The 24677-nt window shown below is 52.8% G+C and overlaps 2 protein-coding genes across 23 annotated transcripts; one reads left to right on the forward strand and one right to left on the reverse strand.

Annotated features, from left to right (window-relative positions):
* Nucleotides 1-434: 434 nt before the first annotated feature.
* Nucleotides 435-18281, reverse strand: GOLGA2 (golgin A2). Of its 22 annotated transcripts, XM_005605821.4 has the most exons (28): nt 18128-18281; nt 16505-16621; nt 16091-16207; nt 15017-15097; nt 11742-11858; nt 11416-11459; nt 11235-11298; nt 10744-10803; nt 10482-10562; nt 9649-9687; nt 9368-9430; nt 9187-9280; nt 8982-9088; nt 7895-7953; nt 7503-7644; nt 6068-6157; nt 5853-5960; nt 5567-5654; nt 4819-5156; nt 4404-4517; nt 3497-3721; nt 3341-3416; nt 3029-3117; nt 2571-2786; nt 2372-2474; nt 2169-2275; nt 1922-2090; nt 435-1841 (listed from the first exon to the last, which is right to left on the reverse strand). In XM_005605821.4, exons 1-28 carry the CDS (start codon nt 18215-18217, stop codon nt 1624-1626), a joined length of 3216 nt encoding a protein of 1071 aa, XP_005605878.1. In that variant the 5' UTR covers nt 18218-18281; the 3' UTR covers nt 435-1623. The 22 variants fall into 22 exon arrangements, with proteins under 22 accessions (XP_005605878.1, XP_005605879.1, XP_005605882.1 ...); XM_005605822.4 differs by lacking the exon at nt 15017-15097; XM_005605825.4 differs by lacking the exon at nt 11742-11858.
* A 138-nt stretch (nt 18282-18419) lies between these two features.
* SWI5 (SWI5 homologous recombination repair protein) lies at nt 18420-23847 on the forward strand (the record flags this gene model as incomplete). Its single annotated transcript, XM_070250896.1, has 5 exons — nt 18420-18640; nt 18972-19020; nt 20829-20950; nt 21635-21729; nt 23530-23847. Coding segments are annotated over 5 exons (552 nt in total), but the record flags the coding sequence as incomplete, so codon positions are not given.
* Between the last annotated feature and the right edge of the window lie 830 nt (nt 23848-24677).

Genomic DNA, 24677 nt, shown 5'->3' on the forward strand with positions numbered 1-24677 from the left:
CAGCCACTAGGGGGCAGGGGCACCAACTCAGCCTGCACGGAGGATGTGGGGCTCCGGGTCGGGCACCGTGGAGGGACAGGACAGAGGGACAGGAGGAGGAGGATGATGGAATGGAAAGCCTGCACTGGAAGCCAGCAGTCTTGGGTGCTAGCACCCTGCTTTCCCTCCCAGGATTAGATCAGGTTTCTGAGTTTGTCGGCCGTTAGAGCCGGACTGCCCCTCAGAGCCCCACGGTAGTCCCCCTGGATTCCCCGGGCTTCACCACGCTGCGTGCGGGTGACGGGCCTGGAGACCTCTCAACAGCCCCGCGGGACATGCTCAGATACGAGCATCCAGAAGCCTGTCCTCTGCTGGCAGGACCCGCCCCTGCTCAGTGGGCACAGCACAGGCTCCAGGCCCCAGCGACAGGAACAGGAAGAAGCAAGGCCAAGCAGTATGGCTAAATCCATTTATTTCAAAATAAACAGGAGTAGAATCACCCGGGAGCAACCCCGTCCCCGCCTCCTTCCTCTGTCCTATGCTATCAGTAAATCAATAAATAAGTTTCCCCACCCCCAAATATTTAATAAACCTTTTCCCCATTTGCCAGCTCCAACCTCCGCTATGATACAGGGAGCTGCCCTGCCTCCAGAATATACAAAATGTTACAGAGATACAGTATATACACTGGGGAGGGAGCCCATCGCCACCAGCTTGTGCCCTTGCCAGGCCTCAGTGAGCCCCAATTGTCCCAAGGCCTGTGAGAGTGCTGCCCAGTTGTCTGTCTGGACGAGGGGGGCACATGTGCCCCAAAGTGCCTCTGAATAGAGGATACCAGAGTCCCTCTGAATGGAGGGCTGCTTGGTGGGGGGTGAGGAGGTCATCAGGGAGCTCCTGCTCCCCAAGAGAGGCAGCCTGCTATATAAACTACCTTGATTGAGCCTCTGGCTCTTTATTTTTCTGGAACTATTAATAGCCCAGAAATTAAGACAGCCCTGGCCAAGGTGGCAAGGGGTCTGCACCTATTTGTCTCCCCACATTAGATGGGGGGGCTCATCATCTTGTCTCCCCGCATTAGATGGGGGCGCATCATTTTGTCTCCCCGCATTAGACGGGGGGCTTATCATACCCGTTCTCAGGGGTCTTATCTTGCTAGTCTAGGGATAAAAGGGCGACTGGGGAAGGATGACCAGGGACGGGGTGGCAAGGATAGGGTAGGGGCAGAGCCCCCGGCCCCACTCCTGCTCCCCGAGAGAGGCAGCCTGCTATATAAACTACCTTGATTGAGCCTCTGGCTCTTTGTTTTTCTGGAACTATTAATAGCCCAGAAATTAAGACAGCCCTGGCCAAGGTGGCAAGGGGTCTGCACCTATTTGTCTCCCCACATTAGATGGGGGGGCTCATCATCTTGTCTCCCCGCATTAGATGGGGGCGCATCATTTTGTCTCCCCGCATTAGACGGGGGGCTTATCATACCCGTTCTCAGGGGTCTTATCTTGCTAGTCTAGGGATAAAAGGGCGACTGGGGAAGGATGACCAGGGACGGGGTGGCAGGGAGGGGGTGGCAGGGATGGGATGGCAAGGATAGGGTGGGGGCAGAGCCCCCGGCCCCACTTCTCCGGGCTTTGCCTACTCGTGTCAGGCTCAGATCACCATGACCTTCACTTCGTCGTTTTCATCGGCCCGGTAGAAGAAGGGGATGCAGGGGTTGTTGCCCAAGCCTGGGTACTCCTGGGGATTCTGAATTTCACGCAGCAGCTGCATGATCTGCTGCGCAGTGAGGTTCTCAGGGTTAGCCTGGCCCAGCAGGGCCTCTCCCTGGGTAGGCTCCACATTGTCGGCGAGGCTCACCTCGTGGAGATCTTTGGAGAGAGAGTGGCAGCGCTCTGAGCGATGTGCCGGCTCTCCCTTGCCTGCCCTCCCTCCCGAGGACTCTACTCACCATCCTGAGCAGTGTTTTGGCTATCGACAGTGCCAAGCTCCTGGGCAGCTGAGGGTGCTGCAGGGGCCTCACCAGCAGGGTTCTGGGCGGCTGCCACAAACTTGCCATACCATTCATTACGCTCATTCACCAAGCGTAACACCAGCTCCTGTAGCTCCAGCAGCTTCACCTGGAGGGAGAGGCACTCAACACCCCCACCCCTGCCCTCACCCCGGCCCCTGCCCACAGAGATGGTCAGAGCCCCTACCTTCATCTCCTCCTTGTCCCGAGCCAGCCGGCTAATGTATGCCTCCTTCTCCCGGTGCCGCTCCTTCAGCACTGCCCTCTGATTCTGGTAGAGGGCAATGTATTCTCCTGCAGGAAGGGAGGGCAGGCAGACAGAGCTCAGATGCTGGGGCTCCCGATCCACCACATAGCTCCCCCTGCCCCAGGCCCTGGCCTCCTGCTCACCAATGGTGTCTGTCTCTCCAGACAGCTGGATACAGCGATGCTCCAGCTCCTCCACGCGATCCTTCAGATCCACTTTCTCTTGCATCAGCTCTGTAAAGCGGTTCTGCAGCCCGGAGAGTGGGGTCAGGGGTCAGGGCTCAGCAGTGACCGTCCCGCCTGCCCCTACCCTTCCTGGCCCATGTCAGGGAGACTCACTCACCTGCAACTTGTCCATGGCCACCTGAAGGGCCTGGTGGGTCTCCCCAGGCACACTGTCGCCCCTGGTCCCAGGGGCTGAGGCCTTCTCCAGCTCATGCTGGGTTGAGGCTGCCAGGTGAGCCAGGCGCCGGCAGCGCTGCTTTTGCTCCTTCAGCTGCCCGCGCAGCTGTGCCTGCTCTTCCTCAGCACTGGCTAAGGCCGAGTTAAAAAATGCCACCTGCGGGCAAGAGGTGCAGACGTGCTTTCAGGGGAGGATACACAGGAGGAGGCGCAGGGAGGCGGAGAGGCCCTCAGGGGGCCTGCCTGGGGCTCAAGAATGGCGTGGTGTCCGACCACTGGCTCCCAGGAGGGATGGGTTGGGGGTCAAGAGAAGTCAGAGGGAGAGAAACCAAGAGGTAGGAAGGGTGTCCAGGAGGCAGCACAGACGGAGGCAGGAGATGGGGCAGGGAGGCAGCTCACCATGGCCTCTTGGCTCTCTAGGTACTCCGGCATGCTCAGCTTCGGCCGGGGAGCCTCCTCCTCCTCCTCTTCGCCATCCAGTCCATCTCCTGTGGGGGCAGCCAGAAGGTCCTCAGACAACCCAACAAGGGAGGAAAGGAAGAAAGCTCGGGGCCCAGCTCTGACCCTGCCTCACTGTGCAACCCTGGGCCAGCCAGGCTCCAGAGGAAAAGAATTCACTGTCCTAAATGTCTCTTCCAACTAAGTTCTATGAGGCTAAAAGTCTCCCTCATCCTTGGGCTGTGTTCTCTTCCTCTGGGCAGTCCCACTTACCTTCCCCAGGCACAGCCATGAGGCTCAGCTGGGCCTGTAGCTGCTGGTTCTGCTGGTTAGCAGCTTCTAGGCGCTCCTAAGGGGCCAGGAAAGAGTGAGAAGGGAAACGGGCCGCAGGCCTTCCCACTCAGGGGCCCAGCATTCAAACTCTCTCACCTGGGTCTCCTGCAACTCTTGGCGGGTGGTCTCGGCCGCCGCCTGGCCCTGAATTTCCTCGTGCTGCAGCCGGTCCATGATGTGGGTCTGCACCAGGACCTGCTTGTGGAGCTCCTCCTTCTCACAGGCCACCTGCTGATAGGCGGCCACATACTGCTGCAGGTGGCTCGCATACTGGTCTCGCTGCTGCTGCAGACTCTGAGCCTCCTGGCTCTTCAGTTCCACCTACAGGGAGACCCTGGGAGTGAGGGCAGGTGGTGGCTGCTTCCAGCATCTGAGCCCAGGGACTGGGGAGACTGGGCAGAGCCCTCTGCCGCCTGCGCAGGCCCCTGGCTTCCTTGCTCCAGGGCTAAGTGAGCTCCTCCCTTGCCCAGAGCCCCAGGCCTCCTTCACCCAGCCTCATACCTCATAATAACCTTTCTTAATTTTTGACCACAGACTGGTGGAAAAGCAGACAGCGCCACCAACATCTGTTAAGTGCACACTAAGTGCCTAATACTTTACCTGCGTGATCTCATTTAATCCTCAACACACCTCAACATACGAGGAAAACGCTAATCTTCTTTTTAAGTTACGGAAACTGAGGTTTAGAGCTGTGAACAGTGACCAGTGGGGCTGAGGCGAGAATCCAGGGCCGAACCCAAGGAGCTGCCCATCACCTGCCGTCTCTTCCCCTCTGATAAGGGGCTCAATGCCTCTAGCGGGGATGACGACCTACAGTCCAGGGCTCCCCACCCTGAAAAGTCAGAGGGCAGGGGGCAACAAATAGTCACAGGCCCTCAAGGGCTCTGGGTCACCTGTACCCTGAGGCTGGAGCTGCCTCTGTCCTGGCCCCGGCACCTAGCACCTCCCCTCCCCAGAAGCTGGCGCCTGTCTCCTAGCCCTTCTCAGTTGGGGCCAGAGTTACCGTCTCCTTCAGGTCTCCCAGCTTCTCCTGTAGCTGGCCCACCTTCTTGGCCAGCTCGTTCTTGACATGCTGCTCTGAGTGCAGCGCACTGGTAATCTCCATATTATCATTGGTCTGGACAAAAAGAAGCAATCAGTGGCCACCCAATGTAGCTGGAGACCCCAGAACCTGGTGTCCACCTCCCACAGCTCAGGGAAGAGTGGTGGCAGGTAGGGAAAGCATCCCCCGCCCCCTACATTCATCTCAGCAGGGCTCTCTGGCTCACGGGGGCCTTCATGGGCACCTGTTCACGTAAGGTCTGTCCCGCCCCATTCTACAGGTGGAACAACAGAGGCCCAGAGGGGTTATGCATCTTGCCCTGCACCAAAGGCCTTGGCCAGGGAGGGGGGCAGGCTAGCCAGGTAGGGCTGCGCACCAGCCTGACGAAGCCATCCTGCAGCTCGGCCAGCTGCGACTTGAGCTCGCGGTTCTGGGAGAGAGCGCGGCTGATGGTGCTGCGGTCGCCCTCCATGGTCTCCAGAAGCCGCTTATGCTGCTCCACCTGCTCGTCCCATGACTCAGCCGCCCGTTGCAGCTCCAGCAGCCGCAGCTCCTGCTCCTGATTCAGGCGACTCAGGCTTTCGTTGTCCTGGACTTGGGCCTGCAGCTGCCCTGCCAGGCTCTTCACTTCCTTCTGAAGCTGTTCAGCTTCTGCCTGTAGCCGCTGTTCCACCTCAGATGGCCCTGCTGGGGGCTCCTGGGGTGGGGGAACAGCTGAGAAAGGAAGCATACAATAAGGGCCTCTTGCCTCTGGAGTCTCAAAAAAGCCTCTTCTTGGTCCACAGCTCCTAACTCAGCCTCCTCGCCCCAAATCTTGGCTTCCTGGCTAATAATTCCTCACGCTCATATGATGTTCAATCTGTCAAGACACTTTCAAATTGAGTTCTTTACATTTTTATGCTCAAGACAATTCTGGGTGGTTAACAGTGGGCACTCCACCCCCTTTTTGCAGATGGGGACACTGAGGCTCAAAGAGATTGCAAGACTTGCCAACTCCTGGGAAAGATCCCTGTCCCTTGGCCACAACTCCCTTCCATCCACCCACTTCCCTGGAGTATTCAAAGCCACCTTCACCAGCCCCCCGACACCAATCCTGCTGCCGGATCACTCCAGGCCCAGCTCACCTATCTGGTTCCTCAGTTCGGCCAAGCTGGTCTCCAGCACCTGCACCTGACTCATGCTGCACTCCTTCTCCTCCCTCAACTCGAACAGCTGCCCAAAGCACAGGGGGAGGAGCATACGGAGGGAAGGGATGAAGGAATGGCCAGGCGACCATCTCCCTCTACCCCCGCCTACAAAAAACACACAGCCACCTCTGGCTGCACACAGCAGGTGATGATTCCCATTTTACAGATGCCCAGAAAGATCAAGTGACCTGTCTAAGGTGAGAGGCTAAAGGTCACATCTCACCTTCTCTGACATCTGCTTCATCTTCTCCTGCCAAAAGGCATTCTGTTCTTTCAGATTCACCACATAGTGGTCTCTCTCCACTTGCAGTTGCTTTAGCAAATACTTCAGCTGCAAGAATGGGGGCTGAAGTTAGCAGGTGCTGTCACTGGGCCTCACCTGCTGCTGGTCACCTGGGGTCATCCTCCTTCCACACCCCTCCCTCTGCAAAGCCTTACCTCCTCCACTTGTCTCTGCAGCTGTGCCTGCTCTTCCAGGGCCTGCTGTAACTGCTGGTTGCTATCACGGGGTTCAGATGGACTAGAAAACTGGGTGATGAAAAGTGAGGAGGTTAGATCTGGGGAGCCCAGGCTGTTCCATACAATCCCCCGACCAAAAAGGTGTGCTAGGGTCAATGTACAACTTAGGGTCAATAAAAATTTCTATCCTCATATTATTAATACCATATCCTTAGGCTTTATTTTTACTAAATACTCATTGTAAACAATTCAAATAAGTGTGCAAACTCCTCCCAACCTTTCCTCTAGCTCCCCAATCCCACCAATCTGGTCTGTATAATTCCAGACCCTTTTCTGTACACATGCAAACATATTTCATTAATGCACATCACAGCTGTGTTGTCTTGGAGTGGTGTCATATATGGTTCTGCAACTTATTTTCACTTTGCTGCGTACAAGATATATTTAATTTTTCTAACAGTTGTATAGTAGTCCAACATATGCCTATTGCATACTTTAACCAGACCCTTACTGATGGCCTTTTAGATGCTATATTGAATAAGGCTACACACTGCTGGTGCTGGAAATGGGGCAGCTGGGTCACCAAGTATGGGCAGCCATCTGAACTTCATAGCAACCGTAAGCTCTAACTTTTTCTATCTCTAGTAGGCCATTTATTAGACTGCCTATCACAGGAATGGGCACAAAGGAGGCATTCAATTCATTCTTCTGACTGCATGGGTGGATGGATGGAAGGAGCGCAGAGGAGAGCTCTCTGTTTACTGCCCAGACCAGAGCAAATGTGGAGACTCATGTTGTGCTCTGGGGGCCTGACCAAGAGAGGAGCCCTGACAAATCAGGTCACATCCTGGAGACAGCAGTCAGGAGGGTGACAGACTGCATGAGAAACAGCTGAAGGAGCTTAGACACTTTAGCACAGAGAAGATCTTAGAAAGGACAGGGGAGCCATATACCCCTCTTCCCTTTTCAAAGCAGAGATTCGACTTTTCCCATGTTGTTCTGGAGGGAAGCCAGACCCCAGTGGAAGGAACTTACAGGAAGGCAGAGTATTGCTCAGTGTGGGGAACTGGAGAGCAGGAGCCCTCTGACCTGGGCACCCTGACTACCTAGTGGCTTGGCCCCCGAGAGGCAGTAAACAGATTCATGGGCTGGCCTTATAACTGTCATCTATAAAACAATGGTTTTCAACCAGGATGCTTTAAAAAATAAAAATTAAAAAGGCCTATCCCTGAGATTCTGATTCCATATGTCTGGGCAGGGCCCCAATTTGTAGGTTTTTATCAATCTCTGGAGGATTCTGTGGCAGGACCATAACAAGGATCCAACTCCTGGCTGGAGGCCACCCACGATGACTCCTAAAAACCTTGGCCCCAGTTGGAGGGGGCCCGGGCTCCCTGGGGCTCCAGCCCCTCACTTGTTGCAGTAGGAGCTCTGACATCTCCAGTTTCTTGCGGAGCTCCTCCACCTCGAGCTGCATGGAGTCCTTCTTTGTCAACAAGACCAGAAGCTTCTCCTCCAATTCTGAGTTCTGCTGCTTCAGGTCCTCATTGTTTTTGCTATGACGGGAGGCAGTGGAGAAAGGCATGAATAAAGAGGAGAAAGGAACCCTTTGGTGATCAACCCACCCCCCTCACCACAGAACCACAGTGGCATTGGAAGGGACCCCAGGATTAATAGTCACAAGTGGCAGGCCAGAGAGAGGACATGTGGCCTGAGACTCTGTCACCATGCCCGCTTGTACCCTCCCACTTCCTAGCACGTCACCCGCCCAAGGTCCCCCAGCCCTCCTCCACCCTCCCATCCTACTTGTTCTTGTATAACTCCAGCTTGAGGGCATCTCGCTCTTTGGTTAAATCCTTGTTGTACTGCAAATACAGAAAGGCAAGGTCAGGATTGGGCAGGCAGAAGATGCAGCTGGCAGACTAAGCAGCAACAGTAACTACTCCATGGCAACACCTCCTCACCCTGAGGTAGACTTTGTATTTTTCCAAAGCAGTTCCAAGCCCATGTTCTCATTTGTTTTTAATAAGAACTCAGGAAGGGTGGAAGAGGCAGGTAAAGAGTTCTAATTCACGGCTGGCTAACGGAGGCCCAGAGTCAGCAGCTCATACTGCTTCATTATCACTATCAGCAGCATCACCACTTCTGAACCTTGACTGAGCGCTTTACCAGGCACCGTGTGAATGATCCCACTTCCTCCTCACGATCACCAAACGAGGCAGGACGACCATCTCCAATCACAGGCAAAAAACCTGCATATTAGAGGTTAAGTCGCTTGCCTACAATCACTTAGAGCTGGGGCTGAACATCCAGGTCTGTCTGATTCTTGAACCAGACTTTCTCCCCAGGGTGGGAGTGCAGATATGAGGGGGGAAATTAAACTTGTAATCTTTTGTTCATTTTTTGAATGGAAGATACATCCACACAGTCCAAAACTCAGACGGTAGAGAAGTGGCATGTCTCCCAGCCACCCTGTTCCTCTCCCCAGGGCGTTTATGAGTCTTTTCAGACACACCTTGTATCTCTCTCTCTCTCACACACACACATGCACACTTCTCCCCTTTCTACACACATGGTGACATACTAAAAATCCTGTTCTGCACCTTCACAGCCCAAACACCTAGCACTTGGCCAAGGCCCACAGCCAGTTAAGAGCAGGCTGGCCCTCAGGCTCTGGGCTCTGCATCCAGTGCTCACTCTAGACAGCACCCCCAGCCCCGACTCATCCATGGCAACCAACGCATCCTCGGGTTACTTCTAACAACCACACAACTTGAAAGCATCGAGAAATGGCCTGTGCGGCCTTCTGGGCAGCAAGACACTCCATCCTGCAGAAGGGACCTTCAGGCTCACTCCCCGACACCTCCAGTAGATGGGCAGGCACTGGGCTCACCTTGTCGGCCTGTTTCTGCTGCATGGACACAGCAGATAGTGTCCGCTCTAGCTCCCCTATACGCTGCCGGGAAGACTGCAGACGACTAGCAAGATCCTCCAACTCTCCTGGAATGACAGAGTTAAAGATGGACCCCAAAGAAGAAATCCCACTGCAGGCCTGCCGATGTGCCAGGCTGAGGATGAAAGGGCATCCAGATTCCCACCTGCTTTCTGTCTCGCTGCTTGTTGAGTATGAGTCAGGGCGGTATGTAAATCTGACTTCTCAGACACTAGAATCCCTATGGTCTGAATGTGAACCTTTGGGAGAAAAGCCAAACGCATGCTGAAAAGGAGGAAAAGCAATGTTCCCTAGGGGCCACAGGGGACAGCATACAGTCCACTCACCTGCAGCTGCTCTCTTAGAGCTCCTTGCTCCTTCGCAAGCTTTTGCTTAAATTCGTTCTTCTCCTGCAGGAAAAGAAACATCTCTTACTAGGAGGAGGTGGAGATGAAACAGCAAAGGACATGCCCCCAGAATGCCACCAATGCCACCAAATTATGGTGTGGGGGGGGGGGGGCGGGGGGAGCTCTATTTCTCCAGGCTGGGAGCAGGCAAGACAAGGCCTCAACCTCTGAGTCCTCCCCCAAACCCAGCAGCCACGTAACGGACAAAGAAATCACATTACTTTCTCTAGTTGATCCAAAATGTCCTGGTTCTGCTGTTTCTGTGGAAAGAGTCAAAGGAAGGTGACTGAGGTTGGCCCCCCTTTCCTATGCTCCCCAGACCAAGAAGGAGGGATGGGCAGGTGCCAGGAGTGGGTTTTAAAGGGAGAGTTCACGGGGACATGAACTGACAAACTCTCCTTAAGTTCCCGAGCAAAGTGACTGCATCTTAGGTGGTTTTGTCATGGCTACAGAAGTGAGAGTCTGAATCCAGACTCCCTTGAAAGGACAATGACACAAGCCTCTAGAAGTGGACTTTGAGAAGGGAAAGACTCCCCTTCTTCTGTTTGGGATTTGGAAGGGTGCATTCAACAAAAATTTACTGAGCACTTACTACAGACCAAGTTCTGTCCTTAGCAGCAGGGATATAGAAATGAAAAGGGCCTTTTGAGCTGGAGAGGACCTTGGATACCCTCTAATTCTACCTCCTCAGGAAACTGAAGCCCAGGGAGGAGAAGTGACTCGTCCAAGGTCAAAGACAGAGCAAATTAGGGGCTGAGTCAGGCCTGGAACACACCAGTCACGCTAGTGCTTCCCTTAGAGGCCACAGACCCAGGGCAAGTGTGGAGAGGACTCAAGCAGGGGTGTCTGGAGAACAGAGTAGGCAAAGAGGACAGCCATAGAAACAGCCATGCTGCATGCTCCGTGCTCTGGGGTCCCTCCACCTGACACCTAGGCCCCCCAACCCCATTCTCCCTTGGCACCAGGGGCCCCCAGCTCCTTTCTTAGGGCCCCAAGGGGAAACTGGAGCCCAGGATTGGCAGCATAGAATCAGGGGACCCCACTGGACTCTTACCAATTCCTCTATCTTGCTACTGAGTTGTTTGTTTGTTAGATTGCTGGAGTCCAGGGCTACTGATAGCTCTTGGTACCGGCTCTGAGGCGCATGCAGAGAGGAGGAGTTGGAGGAAGGGTGGGGGAGAGGTAGAGAGAGCAATCATTAGGGTTGGGGGGTGTCTGGGCTGTCTCAGCTGGCAGCGGGGCACCCAGCCCCGGCTGTGAGAGGAGGTAGGGGGCTGGCCTGCAGGGTCACTGGGCCATAGTCCAGGGCCACTTACCTCCAGATTCTTTATATTAGCAGAAGATGCTAGGCCCTCCCCATTGACGTATGATGTAGACTAGGAGAGATCAAAGAGCTCACATGGAGATGCTCTCTGGCTCTCTCAATGCCTAAGCCCTCTAACTTCCTGTCTGCCCCATCAACTGGCAAAATTTTATTTGCTGCCTAACTTGGCCCCCTCCTCCCATAACCCCTTTGAGTCAACTTCCTATGGTTCTCATCTCCCCCTCATCCCTCCTCTCCCAAGCACCTCTCTTCCTGTGCTTTCTGCAGTAGGATGAACGGATGCAACGCATCTCGTAGTCCAACCCCTTCATTTGCACAGCTTCAAAGAGGAGACTCGGAAATAATGACTAGCTAAACATTGCCCAGCTGACTCAGCTGGTCCCAGGATCTTCCCTCCCTTTTGGTAATCTCTGCCTCAGTTTCTTTCTATCATCTTTTCCTTTCCCCTCTCCCCCCTGCTCTGGGCTACAAATTCTGGGGTACCTCGTTCACAAGACCGTTGAGCTGCTGAGAAAGCTGGCGCAGGCTCTCGGTAGATGAAAGGGATCTAGGGATGAGCACAGGGGTCAGGGCTGCAGGAGGCTAGAGGGGAAGGGGGGCATGGGCAGCAGCCTGTCCCAACTCCCTCAGCCTAGGGACTGCTGCCCCCATCAGAGACACTCACATGCTTTCATCCATGGGACTAGGACCATTTTCAGCATCATGGCTCTGTTTGGGAAAAAAACACATGAGGTAGTCACTCAATTTCCGTTTAGAAGACAGAAATCTTCCAGGGGTGGGGTGAGCCAAGCGCATTCCGATAACCTTCCATCTTCCCAAACCTCAAAGAAAACCTGGTCTTGGCCTCCCCCATTCCAGCCCTCGGGAAGGGCACCTGGCTCTAGGAACCAAGCTGCCTGAAGAAAGGGGAAGAGACTCCACAGGAGATACGATCCTCTGGGAAGGAGGAGGGGACGAACATACAGTGGGGCAGCGGGGAAAGGCACAAACCTGAACTGATGCCATGCTAGTGACATGGGGGTGACTAGCACTGGGGGAAGGGACACCATCAGGTGACACGGTGTCAACAGCAGGTGCTGAGGCAGCAGTGGCGCGGTCTTTGGGCGCCTGTCACAGAACAGAGCAGGCGGTTAGGGTGCCATGCAGGAAAGAAGGCAACTCAACGCTATGGATACAGGGGTGCAGAGCGGGTAGGACAGGTGTTGCTGCAGTCAGAGTGACAGTCACACATGCTGGGAGCTACCCTGGGGTATGGCTATCGCTCGTCCACGTTTCAGGCTGCTCTGCAGCCTTCTGGGCAGCCAAAGCCTAAAGTAGGGATGGCACAACCTCCTTCGTGAACACATGATGGCCTTGTTCTCCCCGGAGCTCAGCAAATGACCAGACCAGGCTCTGACCTGTGGCAGCCACAGCAGGTGGAAAGAGGTGTGCCAAGTTAGGGAGAAGGAAGGCACTGCTCTTGCAGAAAGCCAATCTGTGCCTCTGAGCGACCCTCACCCTGGGCCTCTGCTGGGCAGAGGCTGGTGCTAATGAAGAAGCTAACTGCCTCTTTCCTTTCTGGCTCTGATTTCCTCCCTTCCCTCCTCCCCTCAACCGCTGGCTGTGTTTGCCCAATTCAGATATTCAGGCCTTTTCTGGGAAAGAGGCAGCCCAGCTAGAAGCCTCTCCCTGCTCCCGGAGGTACCCCCCACCCCCAACCTCCTCACTCCAAAACACCTACCCAACCAAGAAACCGAGAAACCAGAGGTAAGATGTCTGCCCTTTGACTCTTAACATCCTAGACAACAATCCTGGGACTGAGGACCAGGAGCCATAAAGAAGCTGTTCCTTCTTCCCCAACTGGACCCACTGGCTTGACCAGAGCCCCATCCAGCCTCTTTCCAGGCTCAGATCTGACAGCTACTTGAGGCCTCTGGCTCTGGAGATCTAATGTCCAACAGGCCAGATGGGCAGAGATGGGGAAGATGGCTGACAGGCTAAAGTTTAATGAGCAAAGAGCACCAGGGAGCCAAGGCCAGCCAGCAAGGCTGGGTCAGGGAGGAAGAGGCTGCACTTCTCCTGGGGGAAAGGGCCACCTGCTCTCTGGACCCCTCAGCCCTGCCCTCTGAAAACCCAAATGTACTGCCCTCCTTAGAGCAAGTGCTGGCAGAGCCTGAGAAGCTGAGGACTCAAGCTGTTTGCACGTTTACCGTCCACATTGTGACCACCTTTGGCCCTAGAACCTGGTGTTGCCTTACCAACCTGTACAACTGAATCTAACAGGGAAGAGCAGGGGTTCAGCAGTAGGCCAGGCATGAGACTCTGGGGGAGGTGGGCACACTCATAGCCCTGGGCCCTGGCAAGCCCGGTCCCTCCCAGCATCTTGGGTGCCCACTGATCTCTAGAATTAGAGGTATTAAATATAGAAAACATGACTATTTTGTGAGCAATCAAGTTATTTCATCATTTTAAGCCTTGTAGGTAAGTGTGGACTTCTAAGAAAACATTGTCCACTCCCCTCAAATGTCCCATTCCATTAAAAATTGGTGTATTTCTCCAACATTCCCCATTTCTGGAAATGCTTTCAGTGCTGCCCAGGCTCCTGTAATCCCAGGCGTGCCGTACTGAGTAGAAAACTTAAGTGAGAAACAGTTATTGACAGAGAGAGGATTTAAAAATAACAAGAAGGGACTATGAGGATCTGGGTCTTCATTTCCAGGAGAAGAGAGGGATGTGGGCACAGAATCTTCGAACATGAGTGCACACACATGGCTTCAGGACTCCTCTACGCCTGGGCTCCCCTTATGTGCCACTCAGTGTCTCCTCTGAGTCGACAAGATGAGTTACCATACCTGGACAGACCTGATCAACTGGGCGTGAGCAGTCCCGATGATTCAAACTCTCCAACAGCAGCCAACAGGGCCCTGTCCCAGCCCCTCTCCCCACGCCCATCTCCAACAGGAGCTGGCCCTGTTTCAGCCCTACTCCTCTGGCCTGGCAGATCTCCCTCGAGGAAGCTAACTGAGGAGGAAGTGCCAACATCATGTCCAGAGGAGGTCATCTCCCAGCCAGTGCACCCCAAACACCAGCCCTTCTGGAAGGTGCTCTGTGAGCTCATAATCCTGGCTGTTACCTGTACTATGCACTCTGCCAGGGACTCCCATTTCCCCCACACTCGGTATGGATGAATGTCACCCACCTCTAATCTTCAAACTGGCCTCAAATGCCACCCCCTCCAGCCTCAAGTCCATTTAGTACCAACCTCTGCCTCAGTTTAGCATCTGCAACAGTGCCACCTTCTACCCTGCTTCTTTCAGCAGCGCCTGCCTGCCTCAGGGTGCATTCTAGCTGGTTTACCTACTTTCTCCAGCACCTGGCAGTGTCTCTGCTATCAAGGGCCCACTGAATACGGTTAAGTGTCTGGTCGATTTTTACAAGACGAACGGGGCAGAATGTCCTGGTCACTCATCTGTTTGGCTAACCTCACATCCTTTACAGGTAGTTCCCCTGAAAAAATAACCTCAATCCTTGTAACTATAATACAAACTCCCTTTCTCTTAACTCTACATTCCCTACTTTCAAACCAAAATGAATTAATCAACTCAAAAAATCACAAACTGCACTGTAGTCTACTGGTCTTTCGGGGACAGATGCCCAAAGGGCAAGACAGTTTGGTTTTATTTAATCTCTCCAAGTCTGACAGCACCACTGGGCATTCAAACTTGAGGCTCAAAAAGCCCAAATGCAGGACCGGCCCCATGGCTGAGTGGTTAAGTTCGTGCCTTTTGCTTCAGTGGCCCAGGGTTTCACTTGTTCGGATCCTGGGCGCAGACATGGCACCGTTCATCAAGCCATACTGAGGCGGCATCCCACATAACACAACCAGAAGGACCTACAGCTAGAATGTACAACTATGTACCGGGGGGCCTTCGGGAGAAGAAGAAAAACAAAAAACAAAAAAAAGAAGATTGGCAACAGATGTTAGCTCAGGTGCCAATCTTTAAAATTAAAAAAGCCCACATGCCACACACCTGCTCTGGAAGCTATTCCCAAATACCTTTACCCTTCAAGGTGCATCTCACCTTCTCCAAGACAATAAAAGATGTGGGGGAAGGAAAAAAACCCCAACCAACCAAGCAGGTGAAAAAGCAGACGTGAACAGGCCAAGGGTTAATGACAGCAACATAAAATAAGCCAGAGGCAAATGATCCCCCAAAGCAGAGAAGCCGAGGGGCATGCAGAGCTGGGAGGGAGCAAGCCAGAGAGGGGGCTCGGCACTGCCTCACCTTCCAATTGTCCAATGAGGGGAGTGCTACCCCATTGGAGCGGTTAAGGTCAGACACCAGCACCTTCAGAATGTCCTGAATCTATAGGAGGTGAAAAGGGAAAAACAAGGGCAGGGGGAGAAAGAGAAAAGTGGCTTAGTGAGAGGCAAGAGAGTCAAGGAAGGAAGAAGAGACGGTTCAGGGCAATGGAACGCTGGAGAAGAGAGAAGGGGATCAATACCAAAGCCTGTGCCATCTTTCCAAACAGCCACTTGCTGCCTTGCCAGAGGCAGAAATCAACATAAACAAATAGATGGAAAAGTCCCCTGAAAGATGCCGTCACATAGAGTGGAGTCGCCTGACCACTGCAGCTCTTAATACATCCATGAGATACTCTCCTCAGGCCCTGGATGCTAGGAGTCTGAAAAAGCTCCAGACCCCCATCTCCATTTTAAAAACCAAACTTCCAAGTAAGGGGTCGCTTGAACAAAGGGGGCTACAGCTAAAAAATAAGTTTGAAAGACAGTGATCTGATCCAACAATATCATCTTAAGATGAGGAAACTGAGGCCCGGGGAGGAAGTGATTTTCCTGAGGTCATCCACCAAGCTGGTGGCAAAGATGGACTAGCAACTCAGATCAGCTCCTAATCCAAGTGTCTGGGGCTCTACTCATCACAGCCTGGGACTCTCTTGGTGCTTCCTAAAGGGAGAGAACATGAGAAGTGGCTGCTCTCACAGCCTGGCTTCCCCCTGAGGCTGGGGATGAGAAAATCATCAGAGCAGCAAGTGAAATAGCAACCACCCTTTATTGAATGTTTACTTCGAACCAGGCCCTGGACTAAGGGACTAATATAAAAACATCAACAATCCCACCTAAACATCCTAAGTGTAAGTAAGACAATATTACCCCGATTTTGCCAATGTGGAAAGAGAGACCCAAAAGAGTTTAAGCGATTTGCCCCAAATCATATCCCTAGCAGAGGGAGAGGGAAGATTCAAACCAGTACCTGATACTTCTTCCACAGTCTTAACCACTACCCTTTACTGCCCCGTGAGCATCCCTGTCCCTGGATGCCTGGCCAGCTAAGACTCACATCCTCAGGAGAGTGACAACCATCAGAAGTGGTTATCTCAGAGCTACTGCCATTTTTAATCTTCTTTTTCTTCTTTTCGAAAGGACCAAGGTTGTTCTTCTGCTGATATTCCTTCAACTGCAGAAAGGAAAAGCAGGGGGACTCATGAGAACTATGAGCCCCTGTATTCACATCCTATTTTACAGTTTACAAAATACACTTATACTCATCATCTGATTTAATGCCACCAATGACCCTACAAGGTGTTGTAATTCTCACTTAACTGAAGAAATGGACTGATAACATGGCTTAAAAAAAAAAAAAAAAGGCAATAATGGAACTTAAACTCAGTCTTCTGATTCCGAGTTCTGGGGTTATGCCGGAATCAGCAGCTGCCAGGGGCCAAAACCAGGGGCCTGGCCAGCTAAGACTCACATCCTCAGGAGAGTGACAACCATCAGAAGTGGTTATCTCAGAGCTACTGCCATTTTTAATCTTCGTTTTCTTCTTTGCGAAAGGACCAAGGTGGTTCTTCTTCTGATATTCCCTCAACTGCAGAAAGGAAAAGCAGGGGGACTCATGAGAACTATGAGCCCCTGTATTCACATCCTATTTTACAGTCTACAAAATACACTTATACTCATCATCTGATTTAATGCCACCAATGACCCTACAAGGTGTTGTAATTCTCACTTAACTGAAGAAATGGACTGATAACATGGCTTAAAAAAAAAAAAAAGGCAATAATGGAACTTAAACTCAGTCTTCTGATTCCGAGTTCTGGGGTTATGCCTGAATCAGCAGCTGCCAGAGGCCAAAACCAGAGGCAGAGGTGGAGAAGTAAACATTTCAGTGATCAGAAATCAGATCCTTTCTTATGTCTATCAGAGCTGCACATGACTACTTCTCAAACTTTTACCTCAATGTATCCTAATGGCAGAAGGCAGAGAAGGCACACTTCTAGCAAATCTGGGAACGTAACAGAAAGAGGACAACCCAAGCACTATTTCAGAGAGAAGTCTATCATAATCTTACAAATACATGCAAATGTCACCCCTAAGTACATTTATATAAAAGGCTTTTTCTCTCTTAAGAGAATCAAGCAAAATTGCTGCTTCAGTCTCATATTTATCCTGTGGCACCCAGAGCACCCCGTGTTCAGATGATTTGGGGAAGACTCCCAGCTGTAAAGTTCAGTTTCCTGGGATCTGTTCCACAGAGGATAAGCAGACCTCACTCCAACACTGACTGAGGGGCACTCTGGTCCCAGAATCATAGGGAATTAGAACGGGAGGTAGAGAATTCAGATTAAAAATTTGAAAGTGTCTCTGGAGAGTAGAAACCTGGGAGAAAACCAAACTAAATGTTCTCCCCATTGTCACCCAGAGATGTTGTCAAGGTTTCGAGATCACTGGTGAAATGTAGGCTTTTTACACCGTCTGTGACAAAGGATGGGGTACAGTTTACAGTCAGGGAGCCTGAAACCTCTCTGACCTAGGTCCCATAGTCCCAAGTCCCCTTCAAGCTGGAAATTTGTGTCGCGACCAGAGAAACTGTTAAGGAAAACTATGAAAACACTAAGGGATGGGTCCTAAGATCAAACACCGGGCTCGCGGCGGTAACTATAGCGACGAGGGGGATTGTGACTTCACTACATTCCACTCCTCCCTCCTCCCCTCCCCCCGCCCCCACCGCCGCCCGAGTCGCCACTCCGCGGTGGGGGAGGAAAGCGCAGGGCTGGGACCGAGGTCCTTGGAGACCGGGAGCTCAGGGGCCCGGGGAACCCAGGAGGTCTGATTCTGGGCGGCAGGAGGCGAGAGCTGAACCTGGAGCGGGGAGCCCCGGGAGTTACTGGCCCAAAGTCACCCAGGGGCGACGCGCGAGGGCGGGGGCTGGGCTGCCAGGGGGCGGGACTGGCTAAAAAGACTTTGGGGGGACGCCAAGGGGCGCCGAGGGGCTCGCTCCGTGTGCCTCAGGGGCAGCACAGACTCTGGCCACAGCCCGGCTGTCGGAGAGGCCTCGGGCTGGGTCAGGGAGCCGCGACCCCGCACGTTTTACCTTTTTTTTGGCCGCGGCCAATTTCATCTGTCGGGTTTCTTCCGACATCTCGGGACAGGGAGGGTAAGGGCGGGGCCACATCAGCGCCATCCCGGCAACCACTGCGGAATAACTTCCGGCAGTCACCGCGCAGCCGTGCGACTGAGCCAAAGAAGGCGGGACGAGGCCTTTTATAGGCAGCGGTGTGGGCGTGGCCTCAGCGCTTACATCCCATTGGTCCGTGGGAAAAATTAACGGAAAGGGGGCGTGGCCAGGCTGCCGTAGGCAGGGAGGACGGGTGAAGTCACAATGAAAGCTGCGCGCGCAGCCGCTGTCTCCGCCCACCTCGGGGGGAAGGGCGGGGCCTGATCTCGCAGGGTGCGCGCGCAGCTCGCCGTTTGACCGTTCCCGGTCTCGGTCGCGGGACTCCAGTTACCTGGCGAACCTGAGAGGCCACTGTCCTGCCCTCGCCCTGGACCCTTCACCGCTGCAGACCCCCCCAAGACGGGGACCCCGGACCCCAGGCCTCAGGAGGTGGGCCAGGAGCGGACAGCAGGGGGAAAGCGCATCCTTTCACAGTCCCTTTCCTGACTCCCCCATAGCTCTGTCCCAGGCTTTCTCATCCCAGAGATCACCTCCAGAGACCCCCGTCCAGTCCTCCACACACTCCCCACTATCAGAATCTCCCCTCCCTCGAGGATCCCTACCCTGACCCCGGGAGCAATTTGCTCCCCTTCCAACTGGATCCAGTCCCGGTCGCTCCTACTTACCACATGCTCCTCCTCCCGTACCCCCGCAGTCCCCCTTTCCTCCCAGAGCGGACTCTAGGTCCCATCGGCTTTTCTTCTCTCGGATTCCTCTCCAGGACTCAACCAGGACTTTCCAAAAGTTGCCGCGGAGCCTTCCGATCTCCTGTGAGTATGCCTGTGCTCCGCCCCCGTTGCCCTCCACCGTGTTAGGCACTGCTGCTCCCAAGCCCTCCTCCCCATCCCCAAGGGCAGCTGGCCCAGGCCCACCGCCAGCCGTCTTCAAGGTCTTCTCCCAGGAGACCTTATTCTGCTGAGCCACTCCAGGTCGTTTCTCAGTCCTTCCTCATCTTTTTCATCTGCCCACCAGGCTTCACAGAAGAAGCAGTGTCCCGTCCTTTGTCATTGGTACCCCAGGCTCTAAGTGGGCTCTGTCTCTCCTGCCTGACCACACCACAAGTGGTTGGTTTTGTTCTTTTTCACACTCTTATGCCTTCCCTCACCCATTCCACCCACACAGAAGCCACTCTCCTTCCCTCAAACACATGTGCTCTCTCCGGGCTTAGGGCTTTTAGAGATACTGTTCCCCATCTGGAATACTTTCGTCCAGCTTTTTGCCCAGCTGATGCCAGCTCATCCTTTAGAGTTGGGCTTCCTCAGAGGAACTTCACCCCCACCCCTGGCTCTGCCCAGTTCTGTTAGACAGTCTCTTAGCTCTCTGTACTTCAGTGTCAAAGCATTTTTCAGACTTGTCATTAGTTGATTAATCTGTCATTCACTCATTCGTTTGACCAATTTTCCTGAGTCCCAGCTATGTGCCAGGTATTGCTGTAGACACAGTGCCATCAGCAGTGAACAAAACAACATCCCTGCCCTCATGGAATTTACATGCCACAATGAAAATAATAATAATAATAATAATAATGAAATGCATATTATGCCAGGTGGAGGTAGATGTTAGAGAACTGCAGGTCAGAGGGATGGTGAGTGATTGAGGAGTGACCATTGAGATGGGTGGTCAAGGCAGGCCTTTCTGATGGAGTGTGACCTGTGAGTAGAGCTTGAAATGGAATTATCTAGAGGAAGAGCATAATTGTTGGGTGTTTCATTTTTGGGACTAGGCTTCTTTCCCTGGAGGCGCGGGGGACAGACTTGATGTCTGATGCATTGCTGAACCCCAGGAGCCTTTCCCCGTGCCTAGCAGATAGTACTTACTGACTGTTTGTTGACTGACTGGTTGAAAACTCCTGTCCTAAGAATAGGAACCATGTCTTCCTCTCTTCCTTGGTTTCTTCTTGTATCATGTGTAGACAGTCAATCCAACACACATTTCCTGAAGATTGGCAGTGTACCAGGCACCGGCCTTCGCAGCGTTTCCAGGCAGAAAGGGCAAACATAGACTGTAGCCTCAGGGAAGGGTGTTGTTTCCAATGAGATTATAAATCCAGTGACATCATAGACTTGAGAAGAGAATTCAAGAAGTAGACCTGAATCAGATTCTCTGGGGTCAGATTGGGGACCAGGATGGACCCTTTAGTTAGGATTGAGTTTGGCTGGGAGTGAGAGAAAACCCCAAATAATGGTGGCTTGAGCAGTCATCAGGGACCCAGGCCTCTAACTTGTTCCACCACATCTTCAACCTGGCTTCTACCTCATCTTCCAAGATAGCTGTTTGGCTCCAGCATTGCTTCTGTGTTCCAGGAGACAGGAAGGAGGAAGGCCAGGGAAAGGCATATCCTATCCCTGGAAGGACAATTCCCAGAGTTGCATACACCATTTCTGATTAAGTTCCACTTGCCAGAACTTAGTTTTAGGGCTATATTTAATTCCAAGGAAAGCTGGGAAATGTAGTCATATTGGGAGGTAGGGGTGTCTATTACCAAACAGAAGCAAGGAGGAGATATTGGGAGAAAACTTGTAGGTTCTAAATTGTGGATAATTGATCAGTCTGGCTAATGACTTTTTGTGCCACTCAGCGGCCATCTCCCAAGTCTGACCTGGCTGATGGGACCAGCGAGGATTCTCTGCACCTTGACATTCAGAAACTGAAGGAGAAGAGGGACATGCTGGACAAGGAGATCTCCCAATTACTATCTGAGTAAGTTCCTCGTTGGGTTCCTCAGCATGCTTAAGATAACTTTTAACTAGTGCCTAGTAACTGAAACTCAGTTGCTGTTGGATTTCGGGTGTCTTCAGCAGCCTGTCTCAGGTAGGGTGTGGTCAAGCTCAGGAGGACCAGGAACTGGGAACTGGAAAGCTGTCAGGAATGGAGGGTATCGCTCTCCCAGCCTCTCTGGGGCCCGTGTTCTCTGCCTCTGCTTCTGCATACACACAGACTTCTTTCTCTCTCTGCAAGGGAGGTTTTTTAGTGCCTAGGGGAAGCTGACTCTTCCACAACTCCTGAGTTTTCTCACGCCCCTTGCTCCAGCCACATGGCACAGACTGAGCAGCCTTTGAATGTGCATTTCACACTCGAGGGGATCTGACTAGCCACTCATGTGAATCCTTCAGCTGTGGCCAGGATCACATAGTACCTGTGTGGCTAGGGACCCTACCCTAAGGGTATGGGGAGCATTTGCCAGGAGTGAGGGGCTGGCCAGATCCCATGCCCTTCTGTAAGCTTCTTGAGGGCAGGGTCTATCTTGTGATCATCATGTCCCCAGTGCCAAGCACCTAGGAACCCTGAGTGAACATTTGCTAAATAGATGCTTCGTTACGCTCTGACCCTTGGATCCTCATCAGCTTTCTTAACCATTCTCTCTCTCTCCATCCCTCATCCCAGAGGCTACAGTGTGGGTGAATTGGAGGACCACATCTCCCAGCTCCACATGTATAATGACATCAAGGATATAGGCCAGATGCTGCTGGGCAAACTAGGTGAGCAGCAGGACTCCGGAGGAGCGGCCGGGGCTTGGAGGGAGGCCCCATCACCCAGGGGTAGTTGGCTTTTGCTCCTGGGCCTTCTAACTTGCCAACCCTCTCGCCTTTCCCAGCTGCCCCACTCCCTGAGTGCCCCTACCCTCCCTGGCTACCTAGCAAAGCAACTGTACAGCTCTTCCCTGAGTCCTAAGTTTTTTTTTCCCTCAAGTGTAGAGCCTGCTTTAAAGCTGCAGGCAGGGGCTGGCCCTGTGGCCAAGTGGTTAAGTTTGCACGCTCCACTTCGGCAGCCTAGGGTTTCGCTGGTTCCAATCCTGGGCGTGGACATGGCACCACTCATCAAGCCATGCTGAGGTGGCATCCCACATGCCACAACTAGAAGGAGCCACAACTAAAAATACACAACTATGTACCACGGGGCTTTGGGAGAAAAAGGAAAAATAAAATCTTTAAAAAAAAAAAAAAGCTGCAGGCAGGTTTGAGCATAGGCTCGCCCACCTGCTAGACTGAGGACTAGGGTTCCCAGCCTTCTGGGGTCTACTCAGACTGATCGAGACACCGTCCTTGCCTCAAGTAGCCGACTTGCTCCGGAGGCAGAAAGTGCAAGGGCAGCTCTGTGCGGTTTAAAGGGGTATTTTGTTCTTCCTTGAACACGGTCTCACTATCCAGAGGGCTTAGCCAAGGCACAGACGCCGGTAGGTACCCCTTGGAGGTAAGGAAATGTGTCATTGGCCTCCATTCCATCCCCTGGCTCCGACTGGTGGCCAATCTCATGTTCAGCAGCCAGTGGCCATTTGGGACAATGTCCAGAGCTGGGACCTCCTGCCTAGTTGCTGCGTGAGTTCTAGTACTTGCAGAGTTACTCATCGGCATCCAGGATTCCACGGCAGGGCGGGCTTCTCTGTGCTTCAGTAGGGCATGTGTCCCAAAGGAGGGAAAGGAGAAAATAGGAGAGAAATATAGATGGATGAAGAGAGGAGGATGATCAGGGCTCAGGAAGAAAGAAATATGAGGAGACTGTAGCCTGGTGGCTAGGGGCATAGCTCTTGTTAGCCAGAACCCAACTTGAGACCTGTCCTTCCAGGTCGTAGGACCTGGAGTGGGCAGCCTCTCCTCTCTGATTTGTTCAGTGAATGTTTACTGAGCACCCACTCAGTGCCACTCTACAGGGTATGAGGACATTTTGGTGATCCAGACACTTGAAAGTCTCTGTTCTCATGTGACTTATGTTTTGGTGTTGAGGTGGGCAGGGGGAATGGTCTGTAAGTAAAGGAGCACAAACAAAGGAATTCTAAAATGTGCTCAGTGCTGTGAAGGAAACAAAGGACAGAGATGGGGAATATTGAGGTATGAACAGGATGGCAGGTGGGGATGAGATAGGTGGTCAGGGAAGGCCTCTGAGGAGAATCCTTCCCATGGGAGGAAAGAAGAGGCTTTGAGGGAGCAGGAGGAAGGACGTCACCAATAGCAAGGGCACAGCACATGGGGCGGGCCCCAGATGGAATGTAAATGTACGTGTACGTTTTCAGCAGATGACTCGACTGTAGCTGCTCTGTGTGGAGAAAGGATTCTAGGGGAGCTTTGTTTGACCTCTCTGCAAAGTAGGGTGGGGGTTCAGCGAGTCTAGTTTGGGGTGGCCAGGCAGGGCCCCCCGTGGAGGGGTCTGGACGGAGTAGCAGGCAGGCTGTCTTGGGCAAGTAGAGGAGCAAGAAGAAGGTTCAGGAGTGAGTCCTGGATAGGTCAGGGCTCTGGCCATTCTCCCCCTCACTTCTCCCACTGGCTGTTCATCCTTCCTTTCAGCTGTGATCCGCGGTGTCACCACCAGAGAGTTGTATCCAGAATTTGGCCTAGACATGAGTGACTGAGCAGAGGCTCACAGCCCTTGTCCACAGCCCACTGGGAGAGACAGAGGTGGACATGAGAAGCAGTGAGAGCCCAGCCAGCACACCTACAGGCTTTCCAGTGAGAAAATGTCAGAAGCTTTTTTCTAGAGAGCCCAGAGAAGAGGGGTGCAGGGAGAAAGGGGTGTTCCCAGCTCCAAGGTTCCTGAAATGTCCCAGTGATACCTCTGTATGTGTATATATATCCTATTTGTAAATAAACATATGAGCAATCTTCTCTTTTTCTTTGCTGAGGGAGATTCTCTCTAAGCTAACATCTGCTACCAATCCTCCTCTTTTTTTTTTCCTTGAGGAAAATTAGCCCTGAGCTAACATCTGTGCCAGTCTTCCTCCACTTTGTACGTGGGACACTGCCACCACATGGCTGGCGAGTGGAGTATATCCACACCTGGGATCCACACCTGCGAACCCAGGCTACCTAAACGGAGCATGCAGAACTTTAACAACTTGGCCACAGGGCCAGGCCCCATATGAGCGATCTTGGTGTGAATCTGTACACTGATTGCTTCTCCTCTGTAGTCCCCTAATCTTACCTGGGGGAGAGAGAGCCTGCCTTGGATTATGACAAGCTTACATGTGCCAGGCACTGTGCTAAGTGCCTTACATCCATGATCTCTAATGCTTAAATCCATCCTATGAGGAATTAGTATTGCTATCCCCATTTTACAGATGAGGAAATTGAGGCTCAGAGAGGCAAAGTGATTTGCCCAAGGTCACACTGCCAGTAAGTGGCCAAGCAGGGATTTGAGCCCTAACTCTGAAGCTTACGGTTTGCAATCCTGCCTTTCTGGGTTGGGGCACAAATGGATAACAGCTAAGAGCAACATTGGGAGGAATTCTTCCCTTGTAAATCAATCGACAGGATGAGAGTTCCAGCCCCCACTTATAATCTGCCAAGCAAGGGTGAGCAGTTGTCATTTCTTCATTGTGTGTTGGTTATCATGAACCTTCATTGGCAGAAGTGAAACTGGAGGTTACAGCTGCTCAGTGCAATCCAGATGGCAGGATTTCACACCAACTTGCTAAGCGTTCTGAGTATCCTAGCTG

Source organism: Equus caballus, chromosome 25 (genome assembly GCF_041296265.1).
Source record: "Equus caballus isolate H_3958 breed thoroughbred chromosome 25, TB-T2T, whole genome shotgun sequence".
Lineage (NCBI taxonomy): Eukaryota > Metazoa > Chordata > Mammalia > Perissodactyla > Equidae > Equus > Equus caballus.